The 27,801-nt window shown below is 41.8% G+C and overlaps 1 protein-coding gene across 1 annotated transcript; it reads left to right on the forward strand.

The window, feature by feature from the left end:
* Positions 1–6,150: 6,150 nt before the first annotated feature.
* Positions 6,151–26,472, forward strand: zgc:154142 (uncharacterized protein LOC555481 homolog). The gene is made up of 20 exons (XM_040023920.1): positions 6,151–6,357; positions 9,326–9,456; positions 10,425–10,518; positions 12,051–12,191; positions 12,421–12,518; positions 14,471–14,597; positions 14,993–15,190; positions 15,295–15,510; positions 18,837–18,977; positions 20,351–20,596; positions 20,751–20,936; positions 22,290–22,399; positions 22,644–22,744; positions 23,288–23,565; positions 23,803–23,966; positions 24,482–24,665; positions 24,769–24,987; positions 25,586–25,720; positions 25,862–26,083; positions 26,182–26,472. The coding sequence occupies exons 1-20, from the start codon at positions 6,207–6,209 to the stop codon at positions 26,385–26,387; spliced, it is 3,348 nt and encodes a 1,115-aa protein (XP_039879854.1). The 5' UTR covers positions 6,151–6,206; the 3' UTR covers positions 26,388–26,472.
* The last annotated feature ends 1,329 nt before the right edge of the window (positions 26,473–27,801 follow it).

The following is a 27,801-nucleotide window of genomic DNA, read 5'->3' on the forward strand; positions in this document are numbered from 1 at the left end:
AGGCTTTCTGTATCATCACCAGCTCTGTCCTTTGTGTGTTCTCCAGCCTTTTCTTTCCAAGGCCCTTTCTAAAACACTTCAGAGTGAATTTACTGTCTTGAGTGGCGTAACACTGATTTCAGGCGACTGCTCTTACTTTCTTAACAAGCACGTCTCTACATATTAACGTCAGGGCGTGATAACAAGAACGAAAAAGTCCTCTATGCCCGTTGTGCTGTGAAATGTCACAACCTGTAAAGAACAGCGCAGTGTATATCTGTCCCACCCAATACCTGACTGGATTTTGTGAAACCAAAGCTCTTTCCACAAAAAAACAAAAACAGGAAATCTGTTTTCGTCTTCTGCTACAGCGCTGACTGAAAGGTGTCAAACCAAACTGTAACATCGTTTCAGATTCCAAGTTCAGCCTCAGGCAGTTGATGCTTTCTCTCTCCTTTCCATCAAGGTCAGTTTCACGCTCTTACATTTCTGTAGGCCTGGTCACCAGCCTTAATTCGTATTCTTTCACCCCGGCTTTAATTAGCCACGTTTCAATTTTTAATAAGCCCCTACTCACTGTGTCGTTATGACCGGTTCCTATTTGGAAGTGCAGATTAGATTTGGCCACAGGCGGTGGGTAACACTGGGAAAGATTTACAATGACAAGGAGCACGGGGAGAGATTTCAAAGTGATACCACCCGCTGAGTTTAGCATGCCTTCAGTGTTCACCTGTTTGGCTGCACTTGTTGTGACCTCCGTGGGTGTTTTAATGAAATGTGGCCTTTTTCCTGGTTTTAAACATGTTAATAATTCTCTTTTAAATACCAAATAATAAACATGATGAACACTGAAGCTCTGTTTACTACAGAAAGTAGGACTCTCAACAGTTCTGACTAAACACAACCAAAATCCTCAGAAAATATATTTTTTCATCAACAACTGATGACTCATCACAAAAGATTAAGTTACATCAAATGATGCTTAAACTCATAATATCTGTTAGTTACATTCATTGGTGTTCTAGATCTTTTCTAGAGAGACATATACACTCACCAGTCACTTTTCTAGGCACATCTTGTTAGTACTGGGCTGGACCCACTGTTGCCTTCAGAGCTCCTTTATCATTTGTGACAAGGATTCAACAAAGTGTTGGAAATATTCCTCAGATTTCGGTCCATGTTGACATGATGGCATCACACAGCTGTTGCAGATTTGTTGGCTGCATATCCATGATGTGAACCTCCTGTTCCACCACATCCCAAAGGTGCTCTGTTGGACTGAGATCTCATGACTGTGGACTCACTGTGATGTTCAAGAAACCAGTCTGAGATTATTTGAGCTTTGTTTGGGATCTGGTATCCTGCTGGTCATAAAGGGATGGACATGGTCAGCAAAAACTCAAAGGCTGTGGTCTCATGGTCCTGGGCCTTCAACTCAGTTTTTGTGTTTGTCACGGTTTATGTTCTAAGATCTATATTGGTGTCTCTTGAGCTCAGTCTTCTCTATTCTCATCTCTGCATCTTTCAGCCTTCCCAGTCATGTACCCATGTCTGCATTAACAGCATTAACGCTGTGATTATTCAATTTTTGGGTCCACAGCTCTGCCTGTCACACACCTAAACCTGTGGATATGGTGTCAAACCAAACCTGTGGATATGACAAAGGTGCATAAATGATGCTCATTTACTCCAAAGTGTGCAAAGAAAATATCCTCCATACCCTTACACCACCAGCAGCTAGCTTGGACCGATGAAATGAGGCAGGATGGATTTCATGCTTTTTTCCAATCGTCTATTGTCTAGTTTTGGTCCACGTGAACTGTAGCCTTAGTTTCCTTAGCTGACGTGAGTGAATCCTGTTGTGGTCTTCTGCTGCCGTAGTTGGATGTATGCAGAGATGCTCTTCTGTAAACATCGGTTGTAATGAGTAGTTATTTGAGTTACTGTTGCCTTCCTGTAAGCTCAAAGCAGTTTACCATTTTCCTCTGACCTGTGGCACCAACAAGGCATTTTCAATCAGTGTATAGAGAATAAAGAACACTCTGTTTACAACCCAGAGATGACATAAGCAGTTTATGAAATACTCGGACCAGTTCATGTGGCATCAACAACTATGACAACTATGGTGGTCAGTTTGAAGTTCAACAGGTCTTGACCATGTCTACATGCCTAAATGCTTCTGCTGTGTGATTAGCTGATTAGGTATTGGCATTAATGATTATTTGTAAGAGGAGTCTGGTGATGTGTATCTGCCATTCTGTCGTCATGTGTGTCATGAAGTGCAAAGTCGGACCACATTTTCACAGACTGCATAACATCTAACAAAGTGCTGGTAGAAACACTGGTGATTAAGGCGACAGCACAGCCCTAACGCACAGCTTGGTAGCGGAATAATAATCTCTCAAGTGTTACCACTTAACGAGGAAACTCCCAGGCTGTGTCATAAGCTAAAATTAAAGACTGGTAGTCCATGAGAAGAAGGAGTCCCTCTGTTACAGCCCTAGGGTCTAACCTGATTCCTGCTGAGACGCTGAAACGAATGTGGCTGAGCTGACGAGCTGAAACCGTGACACAATGTTTCAAGGAGGAGAAAAAAAGTGGCATTTCAGTGTGCAGTGAAACATTTACCAGTTTGTTACTTATAAAAAGGCAAATCATTCACACTAGTCTATGCTGAAGAGAATGCACACATTTATGGAAATGAGTTGTGCATAAAGTAATTAACCTTCAGCTGCTCTGTTTTTGCTGCACTTGGATAATTAATAGCAGTCTAGAAGTCTCAGTGTTTGAAGGCACTTTGAAATACCAAATGAGATGTTCTTGAGTGGAGATCTTGCCTGACTTAGTCCTATTTGGATGCCACTGAACGTGTGTGTTTTTTAATCATTTCAAAGTGTAAACACCGCCATACGCAACAGCATCCTCGGAATCTGGAAGAAATTGAGGGCAGCGGCAGCAGCAGCATCATTTTGGAGCTATAATTGAAGTCCAAGATAAGTTGCAGTGGTATTGGGATTTGAGATCTGCTCACGGTGACCCAGTTAGCTTCATAAACACACAAGAGTCTCCTGTTCATATAGAAACTCTTACAGGAGCCCCGTGAAAGAAGCCATTACTATTATCCAGACCATCACAGGGATAAAATATGTCCTCATCATCATTTGTGGGACATTAGATGTGCTCTTATCTTGGGGATGAGTGCTAATAATATTTACAGATCATATTTAGAGATTGTGGAGTGAGTAATTAGTGGTGGCTGCTGATCACAGAGAATTTGTGACAAATTCATCTCCTTTCCTTTGTTATTGAGACAATATCCTTAAAATAACGTCAGAAACACCAGAGCTGTGACGCACCATTAGCGAGTGTGTGAAAACAGCTCGTGTATATATATATTCAGACATGTGAATGCATTGAAATGTTTTGATCAGGTGAATTCAGGCGTTTGAATACGTAGAAAACAGGAGATCTGTAGCTGTGCACAAAAACTTATATGGAAAAGATTTGCAGAAGTAACTGATCATATCTGAGAACACAGAGAAGATGTGTATCTAACTTAGATCCTGTATCTAACTTAAATGATAGTTTGCAGTGCAACGATTGCCATCACTCTCCACTAACACTGCTGCTGTGTTTCCAGTAACTTAACTGCAAAGCTTTGCTGTGAAACTACTAACCTTTGTGCAAATCTTCTTTATGCACTCACATATTGAAAATTATTCATGCAAATCTTTTTCACTTGTTCACCAAATATCATGTACAGTTACAGATCTACTCAGAGCCAAAAAAGCATCTATTTGCTTCCTTTTTTTTCAAAAATATTCAAACACTTACTCAAACATATTTATACACTTACACTTTTCAGTATGTTCATAGTTTGTTTGGTTTTTTTTACACATGCCGGTTTGATGATAAACAGCTACAGTACTTATGACCCTATTTTGCTTCCATTCTTCCTGGAAAGTTTGCCTGACTATCTCCATTTTCAGCCGTTTTCATTCAGTTTTTCGCCGCCAACTTTCATCTCCGTGCCTCTCTTTGTCACTGTGCCCACCCCCTTTCAACTCCAGCTCCCCATTTCCCCTCTCTCCCTTTCTCACTGCAACGATGATATCATAATGAAGCATATAAGCCAGTAACAGTGCAGTAATTAAAGCTTCTGCTGGCTTCCTCTGCTCAGAATGTTTCCCATGAAAATGGTCTCCCCCGCCCTTATTTATCCTCGTATTGTATTATCCAGATAGCTGGAAGTGAGGCTTGTCCTCCCGATGGCTGATCGGATCCCACTGGAATACGTGGCCTACATTTATCTGCGGTGCAGTGTTTGCCTGCACGTGTGATCGAACAATCCATGTTTCCTGTGCCTCTTTCTTTAAACTTCGCTGTTCTGTATCTGCACCCCGTCCTTCGCCTGTCTTCTCTGCATATGTTTGGATGCATTTCAGACCTCATCATTGATTGCTTACTATTCAGCTCACAAGCTCATGCACTGGTAACCTTTCAACAGTGCATATACTGTATGTGCAGAAAGGGGAAGAGGAAAAAAAAAGAAAATACATGCACACACACTAAGTCATTCACATAAAGGTCACCTTTCCTGGCTTCATTATGGCTGACAGATGTGCCCATAAATAATCAGTCTCCTGGTGGAACCAGAAGATCCAAAACAAATACTGATAAAGATGAAGCACAGAGAGCGGCACCAGTGCAGGAATCATGCATGCACAGATAGTTTCATCCGCAATAGGTTTCTGACACTGCAGCAAAATCATCATTCTGCCAAAAGAATGATATTTTTTTTACCTCCATTTTCTTCTGCATCCCCAGGGAGAGATAAGCAGCTTTTGTCACACCGTTGCCTTTTGTAAAATAGAAGGAAAGTCCTTATCTCGAGAGAAAATGAAGTGTTAAAGGGGACCAGCGGACAGATTGATTCAGATTCAAATACGGTCAGACTGAATTTAGGAGATGATTTCGATAAAAACCCAATCGAGCGTCTTTGTATGCATGGAGATTCAGGCCAAAATGAAGATCCCCATTGTGAAACTTATTACCTCTAACCTCGGTGCTTTTGTTACAGCACGGCCCCTGTCACTCTGCGCTCTCTGCACCTCCGCAAAGGAAGTTAATCCCATTGTCTGCTTTACCTGAAGCAGTGGAGAAATGAACTCTTTTAGGTCTGTGAAAGCAAAGTTTTGGATGGACAAAACAGTCACCATTTGGAAGAGTTTCAGTTTTTGTCTGGATCAAGGCCAATTTATCAAATGCATTTATTGGGCCTCTAGCTGTGCCATTATTTCTACCAGGATTGTGGTGTAGGAATATCCATTCAATTTAACAGACAATAGTCTGAACATCTGTGTTTCCCAGAGACAAATTTTATAGATTTTGATGGCCTTTTTTAGTGCCACCAAGAGTGAAATATCTTAACAACTAGGCGCATTACAATGGAAGTTTATAATAAAAACTAAATGTCCCCTCACGATCCATTTTAATAACTTTGCAGATCTTCTGTCACTAACAACACATCGACTACGACTCTCTTTCGTTCCTGAAATGTCTCACCGATCATGAGAGACACCTGTGGATCTGAAAACTGGTCAGATGGCACTTTTTTTGGAAAACTTTGATGTGTTGACTTTTCATCTGGTTTTATAATCAAAACTATTAAGAAAAAACGGAGCAAAAGGAGTCCAGCAAAGCCTTACCAGTGTCCAACGTGGTAGCTGTACAGCTCTGATAGCCTCTGCTTCAAGGTTTATTGCTGATTAAAATCTGTTGACAAGCAGGGAATTACATGCTGAGTGTAGTGTGTGGAAGAGCTATAAATTAAACATGCAAGATAATGAATTTTCCTCATGAGAACTCCAGCTTTTTGATTGTGATGACCAACTGAAATAAAATAATCCTTGCATGCATGTAAATTTCCTTCTTTTTGTCAGAGGTTTTGCCTTTTATCAACTATATCAGTATTTTTTAAAGATAGAGTCCTAATGACCTGTTGATTGGGGAAGCAGCCACCTCAGTACTCATTAACTTTCTGTTACTGTATTATGTGATACAAATTTATGGCTCTAACATATCTATAGGGCTGGTGTGCTGCAATACCACATCTGACTGAGCTCAAGGTCCATCTGTAGTGTTAAAGTTTAGATATGGTCCTCAATGTGTGGCCAATAAAGGGGTGAATTGTTGGACGAGGCACCGTCTCCTGCACTGCGAGGAAAATGGATCTGGAGAAGGGTCACAGACGTTCCCGGGGTATGAGCACCCTGGAAATATGTCTGATATTTATCTTCGTAGCAATGACCGGCGCCTGCATCGGCCTTGTGGTCATCTACTTCGTTGACAAAGCTGACTCTGAAACAGAAGGTGAGTGTTTACACCCGCTGAAACACACTGTGCTCCCTTTTAATATCAGCATTTCTCTGAGGTACTTCAAAACGAGAAGCGATATTGTGCTGAGGATTTTCTCAAACCTCTTATATACTTGATTATGTTCTTCTAAAATAAAAATCATCAATCGTTTTTTTAACTTAGTCCTTATTTATGATGTAAATTCCAACATTTTTTAGGCAAATTTTGATATTCACAAGTTTGGTGTGCTGACCATGAACATGTGTGTGAATGACACGTTGCATCTCGTAGCTCCTCGTGGAGATTTTGCAGAGATTGCTGATACATAATAAAATATCTTTATTGCTGGTAAATAACTGGTCAATGATTGTTCAGTTGTTGATTTGAACAAAGCCAGTATACAGAGACATGCCAAAGTGAATGTACTGAGCTAAAATTCTCAAAGCATCTAAAATATCTGAAGTAATTATTGCAAAGTACAAAAATAACCAACATGCATCATCATAATAATGATTTGATTGCATCTGCTGTGTCTTAAATGGACTGATTCTAATATAGCACTTTCCTGCTTGGGCATTCTGCACCTACGTGCTTTCTACCCAACATTGCTTCTCTAACGAACACACTGAGAGCAACTCAAGGTTCTGTATTTGCCTAAAGATACTTCAGCTACTTCACAGGCAGTAACTGTCATGACGTCACCCATTGGGTTTGGACTAATGCTGTTTTTGGAATTTCCTTTTAGGGTACAGCTACATTCAATTTTTAGCCAATAATAATTGGTTAGCTAGCTGCATTCATAAATTGCATGGGCACAATGTAAGAGATGCTCATATCATCTAAACACAACAGACTGTACCATACAACAAACCATGATGTTAGTCAGAAAATCCATTAAGATGCTCCAAAATACTTTAACCCCCCCCCCCCCCCCCCCCCCCCCCACACACACACACACACACAAACCTGTGAATCAACACAGCCAGGCCTCTAACTCCAGTATATAAGTAGATGACTTATAAGAAAAAAAATTCACCCTACTCAGAGTTGTTATACGTATCCATAGAGACCAAAACTGTTTTTTATACCAGGCTGTAAATATATATTTTTAATTCTAAAAAGTCCGACATTTTAAAATGATGGACTAACTCAAGAAGCACAGAGAGGAAGTGGAGCTCCAAACACTTTGGTGTTGGCTTAATTTTTCAACTCTGGAAGTTGCACCTTGGCCCAGACTGAAAAGTATCTCAGCAGTTATTATATTATAAACTATAAAAATATTATTACTAAAGTTTTTTCCCCCTTTTTTATATAAACATGCGTATACAACATTTTTAAAGCCATTAAATTATTTGTTTTTTACAAATACCTTAAGAACTAATGTCAGGCTCAACTGTACTGAAACACACAGTGCACTCTTTGACTGGAGGGCTAGCTGTAAGACTTCCACAGACTTTTCTGTAGCAAATACCAGAGCAGGAAACAGACTCAGGGCAACAGAAAATGTAAGACCAGTGCTAATAAATTGCTGTTATGGAAGTAAAGGTAAGAAAAGCCTACATGAGTTTTTGCTAATGTGAACAAGTAAACAAGTCATGCAATGGTTTTTACAGGGGCTTTTACTTTCTGATCCCTAAGAAATTAAGCCACACACAAGAAAAGGTGCACAAACAGGAGCTCTCGGTATCGTAAAATGACTGTGTTTAATTTTATTGCATGCATCATCACCACTGCAGCGGTCCTTACTATAATACTATCCACAGACACCATCTCCTCTATTTTTCCAGAGCTCCAGTTTAGCAAAACAATCATTCATTCTGGCCTTAAGCGTGAAAAAAGAAATTCAATAGATGAAAATGGCTGCTTTGTGAAAGCAGACACATTTAAGCTGACTTGTTTTGTCTTTGGAGAATGAACCCCGAATTGTTTGTTGCCTGAGAGGCGTAAAGTGGTGATTATCAGCAGAAACAAATTGATTTTTACGTTACTCATCAGTTGGTGCTTCGCTCCTGAAAAACAGCTGTCAAATAAGAGTGCTGCACATTTGACTCTTTGATCAGGAATTACTGTATGATTATTATTATTTTCCCCTGGTCTTCATCACTTTAACAAATACGTAAATCTCATGAAAAAACTCTGTTACAGATGAGTGTTTCTTTTGCACCACAGAAAAAAAGACGCCGTGACCGAAGCTTCTCTGGCAACATGCACAACACACAACACTGTGGATGCCACACAGTGTCATCAATGCTGTCACCAAGGCTTCGACTTTAAAATCACATGCCTTTATAGTGTTTTTTAATAAAAAGAAATTCAAGTGTTTAAGTGTTTGTGCGATCATAAATGGTCATGCCTTTACTGACAACACACTTCAGTCAGCGTGTTGCAAAAATGACTGTCATATCATTTTATTTATAACCAAATACCTGAAAAATAACTTATTCCAGTCCACCTCAGTCATCAAAACACAGAGACGATGACACTGACATACAAATTTGACACATAACAAAACCCTATACAAACTATTAAGCTGAGCAACAAATTAACTGAAACCTGTTTAATCTAAAGGAGGATTGAATAAAGAAACGGGATTCAGAGTCAAGAAGTGAAAACCCCAAATCCCTGGGTATAAACCCCACAGTCTTTAAGGAAGGATAATTGCTTTAGCAGGTTCCTGGTTTGCACTGGGTATAAGAGCACAGCAATCAGCTGTCGCAGTCAGCTCAAAGGCTCCTAATGCTGCAATCTACAAATGAATCCAGGAGCTACAGAGTGCACAGGAAGAGCGTTTTTTTTGTTATTGTACAGTGACTGTTGTTGTGATTTGCCTCCATATGAATAAAAATGAAGTGAATAGAATTGAACGGTGTTTTGTTAATTGATGAAGGGTGGCTGTATTTCAAATGGAGATCATATTGCCATGATTTTAAAAAAGAAAAGAAAAGAAAAAAAAAAGATGGCTGAGCTTAACCATCTGATGTATTTCCAGGGCTGACCTTAGGGTGTGGGGCTCATCAAGAGATGTCTGGAGAGTCGGGCACGTTCACCAGCTCAAACTACCCCAGCAGCTACGACAGTGGCCAAAGCTGCGCTTGGCACATCACCGTGGACCCTGAGAAGGTGACGAGAATCATCATTAGAGCGCTTCCGATCTTCAGCCTCTCTTTAAATTATATCACCAGAAAGTACAATTAGAAAGAAAATTTAATTATGCACTAAGAAAAGTTGAAAAAGAAAGAACAAACTCCAACAAGAGTTTTTATCTAAAAATTTTAATCAGTTTTATCTTAACAGCTGTAATCCTTTTAATTTACATATTCAAGAAATTACAGTAGCTTATTATGATCAGGTTCAAGCAAAGCAGAGGTGAGTTTTCTCTGTAATAGTGGCTCAGAAAACTCCACAACGCTTCTCTTGAGATGATTTCACGGTTGGTCTTGGTTTTGTAACTCCATCCATAAAAAGGCTTTATCAGAAGTTTTTAAAAAAAAATAAATAAATAAAAAAATAATTATAGTTTAAAGGGAAAAGATTTCCAGGCTTCTAAGTGTCTGAAATGATTTTCCTGTGAACACCAGTTTCAGCACGGTCACATTATCTCTCTTTTTAGTTCAGATCAAAACCATTTACTCGTGTCTCTATTTCACAGTCTTTAACGGTGCTTCTGTCTGCTGTCTGATCAGCAGAGTTTGTCACATTACTGTTATGGAAACTGTCTTATGTGAGGCCAAGCAGTAGAGGACAGCTGGGATGAGTGCGGTGGCAGCGGTGTGGACAGATGGCTGCCTTGTCTCCTTCATTCTCCTCAGCTTTCCTTCTCAGACCCAGAGGACAAAACAAATCTTTGATCCTTCTTTCTCTGGCAGCACGGCTGCCCTCCTGCATGCCCGACACAGTGGCTGTTATCTATACGCATCTCAATTTCTCTGTATTTGAACACATAAGTGAACATAAAACCTGCTCTTGCACGCGTGCTCACGCGCACAGTCAGAATTCACACCGAGCTCTCACGCTCGCCTATCTCTTCAGCAGCGCCTTCTCAGATTCAAAAAAGAAAGATGAAACACCTCTGCGTGTTTGTGTTGCAGGTGATCCATTTGTGGTTTGAGGAGTTTGCCTTGGAGGACACCCAGCTCTGCACAGCAGACTTTATCACACTGCAAGACTCAGTGGGAATCATCGGTAAATATCACACATAAATTCCAGCCTTCCGGCAGGGTGGGGGATAGGAAATTATTTTTAAAAGATGGTGTTCAGTTTCTGGACAGATGGGCATCTGCCCTTTCAAGGCTAAGGGTTTCATCTCTCCACGGGCAGACTCAGCTAGTGAGCTACACACGGTCACGCTGGTTCAGTGCACATTACTCAGCACTAACTCCAACACTGTTTTTAACCACACAGCAGAGTTTATGGGGAAGGAATAATATCATGAACTTGGATTTGGTGTCGCCAGACTAGGGCACAGATTTAAAGAATGGGACTATATTTGGGAAATTAGGTGGACAGGTTGACAGATGAGTTCAGGCAGGAGTCTCTGTGGACTGTGATGTTTGCAGATGACATTGTGATCTGCAATAAGTCCAGGAAGCAGATGGAAGAGAGGAAGTGCGCACTGGAGAGACATAAGCACGACTGAATACATGTGTTTGAATGAGAAGGAGACAGGAGGAGCTGCCAGGCAGGAGGAAAGAGGGAAACTCACAGGGTTTGTGAGACAGTTGTGAGACAGAGGAGGATGCTAGGTGTGTCTCGGGAGAGATGGAGGCCTCCCTAAAGGGAGCAGCTGAAAGACAAAGTAGAAGAAGTGAAGTAAAAGAGTAAAGTCAAATATATTTGGCCTTAGGGGAAATTCTGTATTTCATATATATATATATTGACTTTAAAAAAAAAGTAAAATACATGAAAAAAGATCAAACCTGATGAGGCTGCAAATTGTAAAACCATTTCATCATACAAAGAGTTCAAAGAGGTCTGTAAATCCCACCTCTGTGAAAAAAGGAGATAAGCATATCAAGTGAAAGCACTCAGAGATAAGTGCCACGGATAATTTGATCTGATAATCAAACTCTGGCGCTTCTAAACTTGCTAAATGCAACACTGAAAATATTCCAAAACATGATTAATTTGCAAACTACAATTTGTCAAGAAAAAATATGAAAAAATATAGAAATAAAATGCAAAGCTTATTCAAATCAGTGTCCATTGTTCTACTGTAAGTCTTTAACACTACAATAAAGCCCTCATTTATTACATACATATTACATAACTCAATGTCATTTGTTGTGATAAACTGATGCGAAATAAACAGCTTTAAGTTCAGTTCAGTTCAGTTTATTTCAAACATGTGCCTTCACAATCATTACAAAATCTCATTTTATTATTTGTTTAAAAAGGAGTAGGCAGTATATACTTATTTGTCCCTACCCCCTCAAGTCATTCTAATCTGACATCATAATTGTTAATAAGTGCTATTTGTACCTCCCTCTGACACATGCATGTAAAAGACTTTTGATCACTCCAGCACGGCACATAAAAGAGACATTCGGACTGAAAGCAATGACTTACCCCTTTTGTGGTCATTCAGGTTTTTTCCCCTTTTTTGTTCACTGTGTGGTCTTGTTGTGCTTGTTTGTGATCATTGTAACTTTAGAGCTGTCTATTACCAGTTGGACAACCCCTATAATAAACCAGCTTCTTATCTGTGATATTTGTAGGTAAATACTGTGGCTACAATAAACCGAACCCAGTGGTGTCGCTGACAAACCAGCTGACGGTCTACTTTGACACCAATGACAGAAAAACAGACAGAGGCTTCAAGGCTCATTACAAAGCTGTGGCTCCACAGCTCACATCAGGTAAGACTATAAGAAATGACTTCATCGAGGAAATAAGCCTGACATAACGTTGGATCTCTGTCTTACGTTACACGATTGACCTGGAAGGGGAATGTTGTAGGGATGGGTGCAAGGTGAGACGAGGGGTAATAGATGGTCAATCAAAACTGGGGTGAGTAGGTGGAGGGGTGTGCTGTGGGTATCCTTGCACTATCTGTGGAAATGAAGTGCCCTTCATCCCTGTTGCCAGAAATAGCCGGAGCCGGCGGCTTTCTCCAAGGTGATCAGGGGAATCTGATGACGCCCGGCTTCCCAGAGCAAAACTACCCGAACGGAGTGCTATACCAGGTAGAGCCACACACATGAACTAAAACACACAAACACCAGCTCAGATCCAACAGCATTTCATTAAGACTGGAACTATACATCTGAATGATAATAATAATAATTTAATTTATATTGTACCATTAAAAAAAGTTAAAAATCTAATGCATCGTCACAGGACAAGACAGGAAACAAGCAACCCATAAAAAAACTGTATGAAGAGATAAAAATGAAACTATATAAGGTGAAGTAATACTGACAGCAGAAGGATATAAAACTGGGAAATAAGAGCAATTAGAAATGAGAAAACAGGCCAATTAAAAGCAAATATAACAATCATCAACATATATGAATCATCTGAGGAAGCACCAATGACCCTTACATGACTGTATCATACTGCAGTATGATACAGCGGCTATAACTGACATTTTTATATCAGATTTCATTTTCCACGCAGAGCTGAAGGAGGTTGGTCGTAATAAACCCACTTAGATAATTAGCCTGATTAGCATAAAGAAATAACAAACAAACCACCCTGCCCGTCTCCAAGGCTCAAAAACACACGTCTAAAATTCAGTAATTAACGTGTTTGTCGGTTTTGTTTGATCCGCACACAAAAAGTAATCTGAAAAACAAAAGTTAACATCATTAGAGAGCTGCTGGAGCACAAGCTCCAGCGATTTCCTAAAGCACTGTATCTGACTTTCAAATACAGTTACAGTGTTCAGATCCAGTGGCAGCGTAAACACAGCTAATTCAGGAAAATTAAAAATATCTCATTTAGGATATTAAACTGATGTGACCAGATAAGCAACAGAGGTAAACATCTTTAAAACTTTAAAGTCAGACTAATAGGAGGCTTTGAGTTTAACATTTAAACAAGGCAAGTGGTTCCACTTGGTTTCAGTGTAAAGCTGAGCTAATTGTCTCTTGCAATAAGAATAGTATGTAAGTAATTGCAAATAGTAAAAATGTGTTCTTACTGCTTCCTGTAAATGCCACTAATGTCTGAAACTGTTGTCTGTTTGAATAGATTTAGATATAGGATATAGGTTACGCCTAATTTTGAACATCATTTATGGGCTTTTTGTTTAAAATCTAATCAAAAATAAATCTAATTGCCAAAAGTGGATTGGTAAAGATATATACTCCTAAATATCTCATATAACATTGACGACAGTGATGTATTAGCATAGACGAGCCTAGACGTTTCCGATTCTCACCCAGATGGCGTTTGTGGTTCTGATCATTCATTAACGCATCTAAATGAATCAGAGTGTATTCGGATGTGCGGCTTTGCATGCTGGGTTTGGATGTGGAGTCATATGGCATTATTTGGCTGTCATCATGATTTCATCTGGCTGAGCTTGAGCTCGACAGATCACCGTCTGTCCAAACAAGAGCAGAGTCGGTGAGAGAATTATTTATGAGTTACAGTAGCCTATGTCGAAACCACGAGACTAGTAGAAGGAGAACATGAGGAGTGATGCAGATGGCTGCGCTGTGCATTACTGAAACGACATCAAAATGATTTTAAAGGGCAAATATTAAGCCTTTTGTCATTTTCCATCAGTTAAAATGATGGATGCTCATATTAAATATGGTCAGTGTTTAAAAGAATAATGTCAGTGTATTTGCTAGTAAAGCTAGTGTTTCAGACTGCTCTGAACACACTACTTCACACAGTTATTTCTACTCTTGGGCCTGCTGATGTCAATAAGAGGGGGTTTCCTTAATATGGTCCTTTCAGGGTCCACCTAAACCTTTTTGCAAGGGGCAGCCAATCAGAATGCAGTTGGCTTAAATGGGGAGTAGTTAAAGTGTCTTGTTTGCAACAGAGTAAATGGTGAAAAGCTACTGTCCTATAGTCCAAGAATGATAAATGTGGAGTTGGAAATTAACATAATAGTCTCTCTTTAAATCCATAGCAGACACAGCCTTTCACACTCTTTCTGTGCATTTGCTCTTTGAATCAGTGGAGAATCACAGTGCCTGAAGGTGAAACGGTCCAACTGACATTCACCTCTTTTGACCTGGTCCCTGAAGCCTGTGGAGACTTTGTTCAGGTCTATGATTACAACCAGGCCAGCCCTCAGTTAGCAGGTAAGCATGGCACAAATTACAAACAAAATCCACAGTTCTTCTTTACATACCAAAATGTTTTCACTCATCAGTAGAGTTTACATCAAAGCTGGATATGTGACTAAGAGGAAAACGGGATGTGTTAAAATGTCAGAATAGACTGTGGGCTTTGTTCAACATTAACAATGTCAACTTTGTAGGGCCATGAATAAAAGATGAGCTCAATTAAAAGTTTGAGAAGCTGTACAATGGGCCAAGTTTCTCGAGTCTATTTTAATCTTAATGAATTTAAATCTGTCTCCATCTGACTTCACTTCTCAAGCAACACGTAGCAGCTACCAATGTCAAAGCTGTTGTTCTTACACAAGGCTGCGTAAGTGTCTATCGCCTTGTCACAGACGTGTAATCCATCACAGGTAAATTATGTGGCGGAACCATGCCGAAGCCGCTGGAAATCAGCAGCAACACGATGGTGGTCCGCTTCAAATCTGACAACAGTCTGACTTCAAAAGGATTCAGTGCAACGTACACAAAGTCCAGCCTTCCTCCTGTTGTTGTCACCACCACCACGACCGCACCCACCACACAAACCCTTCCACCTGCCACAACTTCAGGTAAGCACCTTCTCCAAAGCCTGAACCCCCCCCCCCCAATGTTAAAAGATGTTAACATTAGCAAAACAAGAAGGAAGTATTACCAAGTGCTGGTTTCGCTACAGGACCTGGTGGCCCAGAAATCCTTGATGGACGTAAAGGAGTTCTTCAGTCATCAGGTTTCCCAAATCCATATCCTGCCCATTTAAATAATTCCTGGGAGATATCTGTGTCCAAAGGATTCCTGGTTAAGCTACAGATCACTGACTTGGCCATCACAGGAGAGACTGGAATGTGCAAGGAGGACAAACTGATCATCTCAGACAAATACAGCACTCTAGGTGAGCCATTACTTCTATTTTGTTCTTGCATTGTCTTGGTTGACTACATGCTGCATGCTTATTTTTTTTTTTTTTGCAATTTAGCTCGGTTGACCTGTGAGAGAAGCACATGAATGTGAGGCCGTTGGCTTGTGTTTATTGCAGCCGCTCTGCTGCGTCTGTAAATCTGTTGATTAGGAGTTGGGTCGCACAGAGCACAGCAAACTATAAATTACCTCTCATTATTCACTTCAGGGGCTGCAGTGAGGCTGATACAGCTTTATCTATTGCTCAGTACTCAAGGACTAAAGCACTGAGACGCACTCTTTCCGTGAAACACTCACAGATAAGCAAATGGTGTTTTAGTGGGGCATACTTTTAGATTAGGGCATATGTTTCTGTGCACAAAACACAAAGGAAAAATAACAATAAGAAATATGACAAAAGTCCTTGTGTTCTTTACGCCCAAAAGCAGGATGTTGTGAAAGATTCATTAACTTCTAAGATAATTTCAAGGAGGACTGTATCAAAATACTGTTTTTTTGACTGCGCTTCAGCATTTCACTTTCTTGCTATTTTCTAATGGTCACAAATTAGTATAATTCGTATATTAGTATATTTATGTTTAAGTGTTAAAAAAAATGACTCAGTATGATGTAAAAGTTGGGATCTAATCCTAGATCCCACTGGGAATAAACTCACTTTCAAATGATTACACCAGGGGTGGCCAACTCCAGGCCTCGAGGGCTGGTGTCCTGCAGGTTTTAGATGTGTCCTTGATCCAACACAGCTGATTCAAATGGCTAAATGACCTCCTCATCATGTCCTGAAGTTCCCCAGAGGCCTGGTAACAAACTAATCATGCGATTCAGGTGTGTTGACCCAGGGTGATAGAGGAGAACAGCCTCCTTCCCTCATCACTGAAGATGGGTCGTGGATGGGTTTTCCAGCATGACAATGACCCAAATCAGATCGCCAAGGCAACAAAGGAGTGGCTAAAGAAGAAGCACATTAAGGACATGGAGTGGTCTACCCAGAGCTCAGTCCTATAGAAATTCTTGTCTTAACAAGTGGCAGTCAAGAAAGCTAAAGGATTTAGAACAGAGATGTTTGCAAACCTGGTGAAAGATTACAATAAATGCCTTACCACTGTGCTTTTCAACAAGGATTATTAAACCTCACAGTAGTGAGTCATGTTGTGCTTGGGATTCAAATAATTCCACTCAATGACACGCAAATCAATTAATAACTTTTGGTTATTCTGTCTCCCTTCATAAAAATGAAATTACAATCAAAAGTAGAGCCTTTTCGTTTGTTTATAAGTGAGTAATGTCACTAATTTAGCAGGGGATCAAATAATTATTTTTCTCTCTGTAAAGTTCTCCAAATTCTGATCAGCTCATGTAGTCCATATGAAGTACCTTTGGTTTAAGGATAAAGTGTCTAGTGTGCATTGTTCATAAGTCATCGTGCTCACAATATGTATCTATGGAGTTGCAGAGTAATTAACACAACGTCCTCCACACCATGCATCATGTTAGCGGCACATCATGCGGTCCTGAGATTTTCATTCACAGCCATCAGTAGGGTTGTTAGAGAATGATCTCAAACAGATGCCTTGTTGATTGCAAAGGTCAGAGAAGAACAACACGACAGGTTTGAGGTAATAAAAAGACTCTGAAAGCTCATCAGTGGACTACAGAAGCATACGACAGCGGAAGGTGAGAAAAACATTGCCAGGCCTGATTAGTTAATTTCTGCTGTGATATTCAGCTGGTGGTGTCAGATTTTCATTCTGAATTATGTCATGAGTTCAGGCTCGTGGTGATATACTCTTGGCACACTTCGTCCCTCATTGACCATGCCTCTGTATGACCACTGTATATGGATCTCTTAATAACACGCCGTGTCACAAAGCACATACCATCTTGGACTGGATTCTTGCATGCGATTCACTTGACTCAGATGGCCTCCGCAGTCACTAGCTGAGCAACAGCAAGTGCATGGTTCTGTCATGTCAATATGGCAGTCCATATTATATTTAGTGAGCTTGAGAAAACAAGTCTCCCCCTCCATCTCACTCAGCACTGGAGCGCCTCAGGGCTGTGTTTTAGGCCCCCTGCTGTACTCACTGTACACTTATGCCTGTGTAGCCACATCAGACACCACCTCCATTGTCAAGTTTGCTGACGACACTGCTGTTGTGGGCCTGATCTCCGACAACACCGAGACGGCCTACCTGGAGGAGATTAGGAACCTGGAGACCTGGTGCCAGGAGAATAACCTCCTCCTAAACGTCAGCAAGACTAAGGAGCTGATCGTGGACTTCACTACAAAGCAGGCGAGGAATTACAAGCCCCTCATTATCAGTGGCACGCCAGTGGAGAGAGTGGACAGTTTCCAATACCTGGGTGTCCAAATCACTCAGGACCTGTCATGGTCCTGTCACATCAACACCCTGGTTAAGTAAGCCCGTCAGCGTCTCTTCTTCCTCAGAAGACTTAGAGACTTCCATCTGCCACTGAAGGTGCTCAAGAACTTTACTCCTGCACCATTGAGAGCATCCTGACGGCAAACATCTGCACCTGGTTTGGGAACAGCACCAAGCAGGACAGACGAGATCTGCAAAGAGTGGTGCGCTCAGCCGAACGCATCATTCAATCAGAGCTCCCTGACCTGCTGTCCATCTACACCAAGCGGTGCAAGTCCAAAGCTAGGAAGATTATGATGGACCTCTCCCATCCCAACAATGGACTCTTCTCACTGTTGAGGTCTGGGAAGCGCTTCCGCTCCCTTAAGGCCAAAACAGAGAGAATGAGGAGGAGCTTCTTCCCCCAGGCTATTTGGGGCCTGAACCAGGTGTAGGACTGGACTCTCCCACACAAATCACCACATGCACGCTGGTTTTTCTTCATGCATACTTCCTATAATTTATAATCTCTTTCTGCTATTTGCACATTTTTTACTGTAAATTTCTAAGTTAAATCTGTAAATTTTGTATAACCTGTAAATTTGTAAATACTGTAAAACCACTGTCATTTAATGGTTGGGCATTGCATTGCACAGCCACAAGCATTTCACCTCATGTGATACTGTGTATGGTTGTGTCTGTGACAAATAAAATTTGAATTTGAATTTGTCCTGTAATCCAAGTCAGATGTTCCTAATAATGTGGCATGTGTATCTGCCAATATGTATGCTGATTTTTTGAACTTAGTGAAGGGTTCGTCTTAATTTGCAACATGTTTTACTCATTAGAAGCTGATGTTACTGTCTCTCTCTCCTCTGCTTTGTTTCATTCTCTCATACCTTCCCTTTTTCCTCTTTCCTTCCTCTCGCCGATCCAGGTACACACTGTGGCTACATCCTTCCCCCAGTGGTGGTCAGCGCCAGTGACACGATATCTGTGACCTTCCAGTCTGACAGTCGCCTCACAGACCGCGGATTCTCTGCCAAGTGGGAGGCTGTGTACCCTGAGGATATCACAGGTACTGAGCGCTGATGAACACACTCGCAGGAGTGCAAAACACACACGCGAATACACACACACGCAAACACACAGGAGCACCTCCACACCTGAGGCACATAATGCTGTAGCAGTACAGCATCTCATTTAGACAGAACATAAAATCCTTCCTCCTCTGTCACATATTTACAGTGGATATAAAAAGTCTACACTCCCCTGTAAAAATGCCAGGCTTTTGTTATTAAAAATAAATCGTGTCAAGGATTTTTTACACCTTCAGTGTGATCTATAACCCATAAAATTCCATTCAAAAACACATTTATACCTTTTAATCTGTTTAAACTTACAATAGCCTGGTTGCATAAACATTCACAAAGTTAATTAATGCTTGCTTGAAGCACCTCTTGCTTTTTGGGTAGGCGTCTATCACCATGATACATCGCAACTTGGCAATATTTGCCCCCACTCCAAATCTGTCCAAGTACGAGAGTATCTCTTGTGCACGGTCCTCCTCAACTCGTCCCACAGATTTTCACCTGAGTTCAGGTCTGGGTTCTGGCTTTGCTGTTACAAAACTTTAATGTTCTTTGATGTTCTTCTGGTGAAGCCAGTCTTTCTGTTGTATGCTTTGGGTCATTGCTGTGCTGAAAGGCAAAACCCTTCTTCATCTTCATCTGTCTGACCTGAAGATTTGTATCAAAACTGACAAATATCTGAAACGGTTTGTAATTCCCTTCACCTTGCATAAAGCTCCGGCTGAAGAAAAAACAGCTCCAAAGCATGATGCTACCACTGCCATGCTTTACTCACGTGCAGTGCTGTTTTTGTGCCTTTTGGAATTAGCGGAGAAATATAGTTGTTGCATAAATAGGGAGAGCTCTATCAAAGCGCAGGAGTGCATAGTGACAAGCATCCAAAGAAAATGATAAAACTCCTTTCTTTATTTTAATCACAGTTATGAAGCTAGAGAAGAATTTGCAGCTGCACATCTGGTGAAGAAAAAGTTAAAGCACCAATCACACAGTGTAAAAATATAACGCTAAAACTCCCGCTGTCTACTTGAATAAAACACATAAAGGTTATCAGCAGGCTTCAGTGCTGTGTCAAAAATGAGTTTGGTAAATATACTGAATTATTAATATGTTTTAATGGATGTTTTAGCCATCATCATGTAAGCTGTGCAGTGAAGGTGAATGTTTTAAACTGTCCATCATATTAAATTGTTTATGAAAAATGAATAATGAAAAGTTTAAAATAAATTCAAAATAATCAAAGAAGTTAAAAATGCTTCAAAGTTATACTTAATGCAACGGAGTAAATAGCCAGTTACATTCAATACTATGCTTCATAGTAGGCTCTCGTGCAGTTTTCTATCATTTCCCCTGTCTGTTTCAGAAATCCTGGGTTGTGGCTTTTCTTCAAAGGAGGAAACCGGAGTTATCAAGTCCCAGGACTGGCCCATGAATTACAAGGCCAACACCGAGTGCATGTGGAACATCAAGGTGCCTTCGGGAAAAAAAATCACGCTGACATTCACCCATTTTGACCTCGAAGCAAAAGATGCCCTAACGTCCACATGCTATGATAACATAATGGTCTATGACATCAATGATCTGACTTCTGCACTGATTCAAAGCTATGGTAAGCAGGTTTTTACAGCTGCCAATGTCTGTTCCCCAAATAATTTGTACCTGCAGAGCGAAAGTAACTGAAAGTCCTGCTTCGGTTAATTGAAGAAGCTTTTTTGTGTCACTTTGGAACTGTGGACAAACTTTTTTGTCATCAATCCTTTCAGGTCAGTTTTGTGGAACTACGCTGCCTGATCCCATCCAGACAAATGGCAACAGGCTGCTGATTCGTTTCCATACAGACTTGCTTACTGAAGCTAAAGGTTTCAGGGCCTATTGGACAACAAACCCCAGCCTGCTTGCTCCAACTGAGCCACCTGTTCAGCCCAATCCCTGGGACAACATCATCATAGGTGGAGTATCTGCTCCAGCCCCACACAGTTTATTACAAGCACCTAGACTGCATAGGTGAAGCTGCATCGATCCACACTTTTCTACGAAAATAAATCGACTGATCTGTGTTGAACTCATAAACAATCTGTTTATTCCCATCAGTTATACAAGGCCTGTTGCGGTGCACTGTTTTAGATTTCCTGTTCGCTAGGTTCAGGTTCACATTTGTTCCCTGTAGCATTAGACAGCTCAAAGGTCTTTCAATAGAATATAGTGTCGACTGTGTGCGCAAAGAAGCATTTCTTTGCTAATAAATTAGCAATGACAACCTTAAAAGGCAGTAATATATCAGATGTCACGTTGTCAGCGTGTCACACTGAATCCAAGTGGCAAAACAATAAATTAGTGCGCTGCATTTAACATCGCTGTTAAACACTGCTGCAAGTACTGAAACAATCAGGCAGCATTTGCCATAATTAGGGACAGTGGAGCTCTGCACGGATGAAATAAAGGACCTGCAATTTGTCACAGCACGGCTTCAATACCTGCAGCTATTTTATAAAATCGATCACTCTGTTTAGTATTTCTTAATCTTAACTAACACACTTTCAGCTGGGCAGTAGTTCCCACTAGCCAATTAAACTGACCCCCAGATAAGAGTTTAGCACAGCTGTTGCACAGACACATTTTCACACATTCATCTGATTCATGATTTCTGCTTATTCTTTCTTCACACCCTCTTTACTGTCTCCCAGATGTGCAGTACAGCAAGGTGATTTGATGTGCCGACTTTTCCTACTAACTTTCCGGTTGTCACCTGATTTCCATTCTTCAATTGCCAATGAGCCCCAGGTGGCGCAGGGCCCTGCCAAACCGATAGCTGAAAATAGTTTTATAGATGGGCTCCACTGCCTAGGAGATTTTACTCATTCAGGCTCATGCAGGGTCGCCCTGTGAATAGAATGACGCAAGTAAAATGAGTACAAAGGAAGAAAATGTGTGATAAGAGTGACTGGGACAGTTTAGTGGGAAGTCTGTAGATTAATAAATTTATATCTTCACGCATGTCCATGTTGTGACATCAATTAGCTAAATTTTGCTGCAGGAGCATCGTATTATTTTTGAATGAAGATAAAGACATTGCAGTATGTGTGCATATTACTAAAAGCCAGAATCATTAGGACACACCACACAGTTTAAACCTGATACAACTGGAAAATTATTTTAAAAAAACACAAGTCTGTTAGCTGCTGATACGTGTCGTCTATTCAGGCTTTATTTACACAGGCACAGATTTGTTTGTGTAGCCTGTACAGTGCACAAACAAATCATTTCTCGAGAGACTCTGTACATGTGGGTGTTTGCCTTTCCAGACTGGCCAAGCACATGTGGGAAACCAGCCATTCCTCCTGCTGTTGTGTCACGTATTGTGAATGGAGAGCCAGCCACACCGCACTCCTGGCCCTGGCAAGTGTCCATGCAGGTGAGAATCTCCATGTGCCAGTGAGGAAAATTCACAGAAAGATGAAAACAAACGGCATTAAAAAGCCTCACGAGTACATAACCTGTGCAGTTACAGTTTCCTCACAATATGATATCAGTGTCCTTTTCTGTATCCTATATTAATTTTCTGATTGACTGTACAGATCTGAACCCAATGCTGTTCATCACATTTAATCATCATCATCATCATCCTGTTTAGTGAGTTTCTTCTCTGCTTGTTTCAGGTCTGGCCGACCAGTCAGCCAGAACCCACATTCTCCCATACCTGCGGTGGTACTCTTATTCATAAGAACTGGGTACTTACAGCAGCCCACTGCTTTATAAGGTACATGTTCAGTTCCCTCATCAATAAATACATGTACTATTTCTAGTAATGTGTTCCAAAAAAAAGTTTTTCAAGTCAGTTACAAAGAAATGACATTTAAGTCTGGCTTTTATTGGCTTTTATTTCTGCAAAAGTTTTCCTAAACTTCCTAGAAGCCCATTTGTGTAATCTCAGGAGGCAGTTATCTGTGTGTGTGTGTGTGTGTGTGTGTGTGTGTGTGTGTGTGTGTGTGTGTGTGTGTGTGTGTGTGTGTGTGTGTGTGTGTGTGTGCGCACTGTTACCTCGGGCTTATTACAGTGTGGGAACAATGCCTTGTTAGAAATGCCTCAACGCTTTGGCTAATAGGCTACAGTGTTCTTTAGAAATAGAGGCGCTGGTGCACCATGGAGCCTTTCGAGTATACATATATATGATAGATACAATTTTGTGGAACTAGAAATCCCACAATCCAAACAGATACAGCTTTATGTCACACAGTGCACTGACAGTGACAGGTACAGTGTAAAGCATTAGCATTAGTTCATCTGCTCATTTCCCACCTAGATACGCTGATGAGCTGGAGCGTTGGCGCATGTGCCTCGGCAAACACAACTTGACCTACACGGAGCCGAGTGAGCGATGCTTCAACATATCTGGTATCTATCGCCACGAGGGCTTCAAGTACCCCACAGTGCCCTCGGTGGAGTTTGACATTGCCTTGGTCAGACTGGATGGAGAGGTGACACCCACTGATGAGATATCATTTGCTTGCCTTCCATCTGAAGAGGAAGCCCTACCTGAGGGAAAGAAGTGCTACGCCACCGGCTGGGGAGATGAAACTGGTGCTGTTTTTGTCTTGTCATGTTCATTAGCAGCCTCTGATAAAATAATTGTAGCCTGATGTTTCAGAGCTGTGTTAAAGTGATATTTATTTACAAAGAACTAGAACTGCATCACCTCAGAATTGTATATTTAGCATGCCCTCTGCTGGATTTAATGCGTAAATGCCTCTTTTTTAATGTTCCTGCGTCAATCTCGAGGCTTCTGTAACAACTGAAATGACTCTGTGTGTTTATCAGGTAATTCAATTAACCCTAAAGCTGCAGAAGCGCTCAACCAGGTCGCCTTGCCTGTGGTGCCTTATGACACCTGTAACAGGATGGATTACTGGTGGTTCCAGGTCAAGACCTCCATGATCTGCTGTGGTTATACCCTGCCTGATGAGCTCAAGTCTGTTTGTCAGGTAAAAGAAGAACTATAAGAGGAGCTATATTGCGGCCATAAATTGAGGTTTATCTTAACAGTAAACTGGTCTGGTCGGATAACGCTTAATTTCTGTACAAGAAGGGCTAAAGACTCCATCTGTTGGGCAGGCTGATGTCTTTTGGTCAGCATTGCTGGTGAGATGGGAGCACAGAGAGAAACTGGAAACTACTTAATGGACTGGGGAAGAGGGTCAGCTCTTTCCAGTTCAGTCCCCTAGATTCCATAGATGAGGTGGGTGAGAGGAGGATGATAGCCAAGCTAATGTCCATTACAGACAACACCTCTCACCTCTCAACATCCTCTCACTCAGGATAAATAACTTTGGATTTAACTACTCTTGGTAGTGTGGCTTTGATTTCACTTTCCCTTTTGATTCTTGTCAGGTTCTAACAGGTGAATTTCCCCAGTGTGGGACTAAATAAAGTTATCTTATCTAATCTTTTAAAAGAACAACAAAACCACTTTAGTGTTTTAATGTTCTGCTCTTGACAGGGGGATTCAGGGGGACCCCTGGTTTGCCAGGATAAAATTGGCGATCCATGGGAAGTTCATGGCATAACTAGCTTTGGCCCTATTGGATGCATTATGGATAAGAAGCCTTCTGTGTTCACCCGCTCTTCTGCCTACATCCCGTGGATAACAAATGTCATCCGCCGACACCTCTACAATGAGCACAGTATGAATCCAGCTCTTTAAACATACTTCGTTTCCCCACTGTGACAATATGTGACAAAGTCAAAGTGTAATGCCAGTTTTCTCTCTCTGTCTTCTCTATGTAGCATCAGGCTGTGGGGGACCAAAGGACCTGACTGGTACTGGTGGCACTCTGTCCTCTATGGGTTACCCTGGCACCTACAGCAACACAGCCCAGTGCCAGTGGAACATTCAAGTGCCTGAAGGCAAATTGGTTCACCTCCATTTCCACAATTTCTCTCTGGAGGAGAGTGATTTGTGCCTAAATGACAAAGTCAGACTCTCAGACAAAACAGGAAGTCTGGGTATGTGAGGATCTGCCTTCTTTCCATGTTAGACACCAGCGCAGACATTTCAGCACAGTCAGTGCAGCCTCTTGTTGTTGTGACACAATGACAGTGATGTAACCAATCATTATAATGTCTAAAGTTTGATCATTTGTGATGTCAGGATAAAACCTAAAATTTGTCAGGCTAAAAAAAATTGAACATCTGCATAGCATGCATGGCAACCAGAAGCCCAAAGTAGACAAATAAATCTCTACCCAAGTAAAAATACCTACAGACCGGTAACAAATAAAAGAAAAACCTTTGACCCCCACAAGGAGCTTTCACTTCCAGAATGCCACTCAGTTATATAACCACCATGTGCTAAAGAACCATGGCATTAAACAGACTGGTACAAGCACCTTATTGAGATAGAATATATACTCAAATAACCCTTTTTTACTGTGTAGTAAAGTGCCATTAATCAGTTTGCCAGGCATAGCACTGAACAGATAGTGGTGTCACATGTGATCAGCCCTAAATGTCTCAAACACATATCTGCAGTTTTTGGGGGGAATTTTTATTATGAAATGAACTCCTAGGACAGAGCTTCTAACACATTTTCATATTACCTCAGGTACCCACTGCAGTCACGTGCCTCCTGCAGACATGGTGAGTGATGGGAATACGCTTCACATCAGTTTCTCCTCCAACGACAAAGTGGTTGACTCAGGCTTCACTGCCACCTGGAGGGCAGTGGACGCTACAGAAGGTAAGATAACATAAGACTGCGAGGGAAAATTTAAAAATGTAAAGCTTTAAATATCTAATTTTCATAATATTTTTAAATCTTCTCCTTTCCTCTTTTCAAACTCTATTCCCTTCCCTCCTGTTTCTTCTTGTTGTACTTCAGTTCCATGTGGAGGGACTTTCAGCAGTGATCAGGGTGAAATTACTTCTCCTAACTGGCCTGATGACTACCAAGCCCAGACTGTCTGCACGTGGCGCATCAACGTTTCTTCATCAAGAAGTATTCATGTAGCCTTCACTCACTTTGAGCTGCAAGCTGTAAACCTGTTAGGAAATTGTGTGGACTATGTGGAGGTCATCAATGGTGAAACGATGGCATCACTCGGTGGGTCTCCGAACTTTAAATACCGTCCACAATTTATGTGTCAGGTCACATAACGCACAATGGTGGAAAACTATAATTTATTCTCCTCTATTCTGCAGGTCGATTCTGCGGATTTGCCCCTCCACCCCTCATCAACATCTCTAGTAACACAGTCGTCATCCGCTTCCTTAGTAACGGAGCCAGCCAAGAGAAGGGTTTCCGTGGTTACTGGACTACTGACACCAGTATCTTCCCAACTCTACCACCTCTCCCTAGTAATCCATGGGACAACATCACCATCAGTGAGTGTAGACATACACTGTAAAAAACTGCTATAAAGATACTTTAAAGGTACAGTCAGCCATAGTTTTTTAGGTTATTTAATAAAAAAAAAAATACTGTAGCGTCCCTCGACAGAAGACACAGACGATCAGCGTTCCGGTTACCGGTGTTTATTCAGAATAGTAACACGGGCTACTGTGGGAACAGTAGCCCGTGGGGGAACAGGGAAAAAAGTGCGCTCTACAGCAACAGCATAACCCCCGACACTCTTCTCTCTTCCGCCCCACACACACACACACACACACTCTCTCTAACCCCCGCACCCCGAATACTGTCAGCCAACCACACACCTGCTCTCCTCCAGACTCTCTGTCATTGGTAGCTGATCTGATTGACAGGCCAACCGGCTTCTAGACTACTGCACATTCAAGGACACTCAGTAAATCACCATGCTGTGGGTGTGGTCCAACTATGCCATAAGTAACTGGCAATTCTGAACACAAAACACTGATAACACAGTCAACTAACTTGTAACCCAGTCCGTTACATTACCCCGACCCCTCAAAGTCCCTTGCCCACAAGGGCGGATAAAGTCTCTCAGATGGCCTGGTGGTCTATGGTGCCTCCTTGGGCGAAGGCGCCCGGAGGGAGGTGGGGGAGGGGCCACGTCCAAAGTGGCTGTGGGCCCAGGGCTCACAGGGCTCACAGTAGGGGCTGTCACAATGGTGGTGGCAGAGTCTGTATGGGTGGAGTCCAGGTCTGTCTGCGGCCCACCCTGTTGTGCCAGTGAAGTGGCCGCACCCCGATAGGGAGCCAGTCTGTCCCGGTGCAGGGCGACTCTCCGTCCCCTAGGGGGCAGTTGTACCCTATACACCACTTCCCCCAGACGTTCCAGAACCCTACAGGGTCCAACCCAGTCACTGTTCAGCTTAGGGCATCTGCCCTTTTTCCTCTGGGGGTTGTACACCCAGACTAGTTCCCCCACCTTAAAATGTCGGCCTCTGGAATGGACGTCGTAGTTCCTCTTCTGCCGCGCTCCCGCACTTATCAGTTTCCTCCTAGCAAAGTCATGAGCAGACTCCATGCGATCCTGGAGCTTCCTCGCATAGTCAGGACCTGGTTGGTCCCCATCAGCATCGGGGGGTCGGCCCATCATCATCTCCGCTGGAGTCCTGATCTCCCTGGCCAACATCAAGAGGGCAGGGGAGCACGAAGTGGAGTCTTGGACCGCCGAACGATATGCCACGAGGACCAGGGGAACATGACTGTCCCAGTCACGTTGGTGTTTAGCCGTCACTAGCGCCAGTTGCTCTGCCAGTATACGGTTAAATCTCTCAACGAGTCCATCGCTCTGTGGGTGGAGGGGTGTTGTACGGGTCTTATGGAAGCCTAGTTTCTCGCACATGGCCGCGAACACACGGGACTCAAAGTTCCTGCCCTGGTCCGTGTGGATTACT

The sequence above is a fragment of the Simochromis diagramma genome, unplaced genomic scaffold (assembly GCF_900408965.1).
Source record: "Simochromis diagramma unplaced genomic scaffold, fSimDia1.1 OVJJ01000302.1, whole genome shotgun sequence".
In the NCBI taxonomy this organism is placed as follows: domain Eukaryota; kingdom Metazoa; phylum Chordata; class Actinopteri; order Cichliformes; family Cichlidae; genus Simochromis; species Simochromis diagramma.

Excerpts from the sequence above, each read along its gene's own strand:
- zgc:154142 (XM_040023920.1), top strand. The coding sequence starts at position 6,207 with ATGGATCTGGAGAAGGGTCACAGACGTTCCCGGGGTATGAGCACCCTG. Across the intron at positions 18,978-20,350 it reads GTACCCTGAGGATATCACAG|AAATCCTGGGTTGTGGCTTT; the intron begins GTACTGAGCGCT and ends TGTCTGTTTCAG. Across the intron at positions 26,084-26,181 it reads TGAAACGATGGCATCACTCG|GTCGATTCTGCGGATTTGCC; the intron begins GTGGGTCTCCGA and ends TCTATTCTGCAG.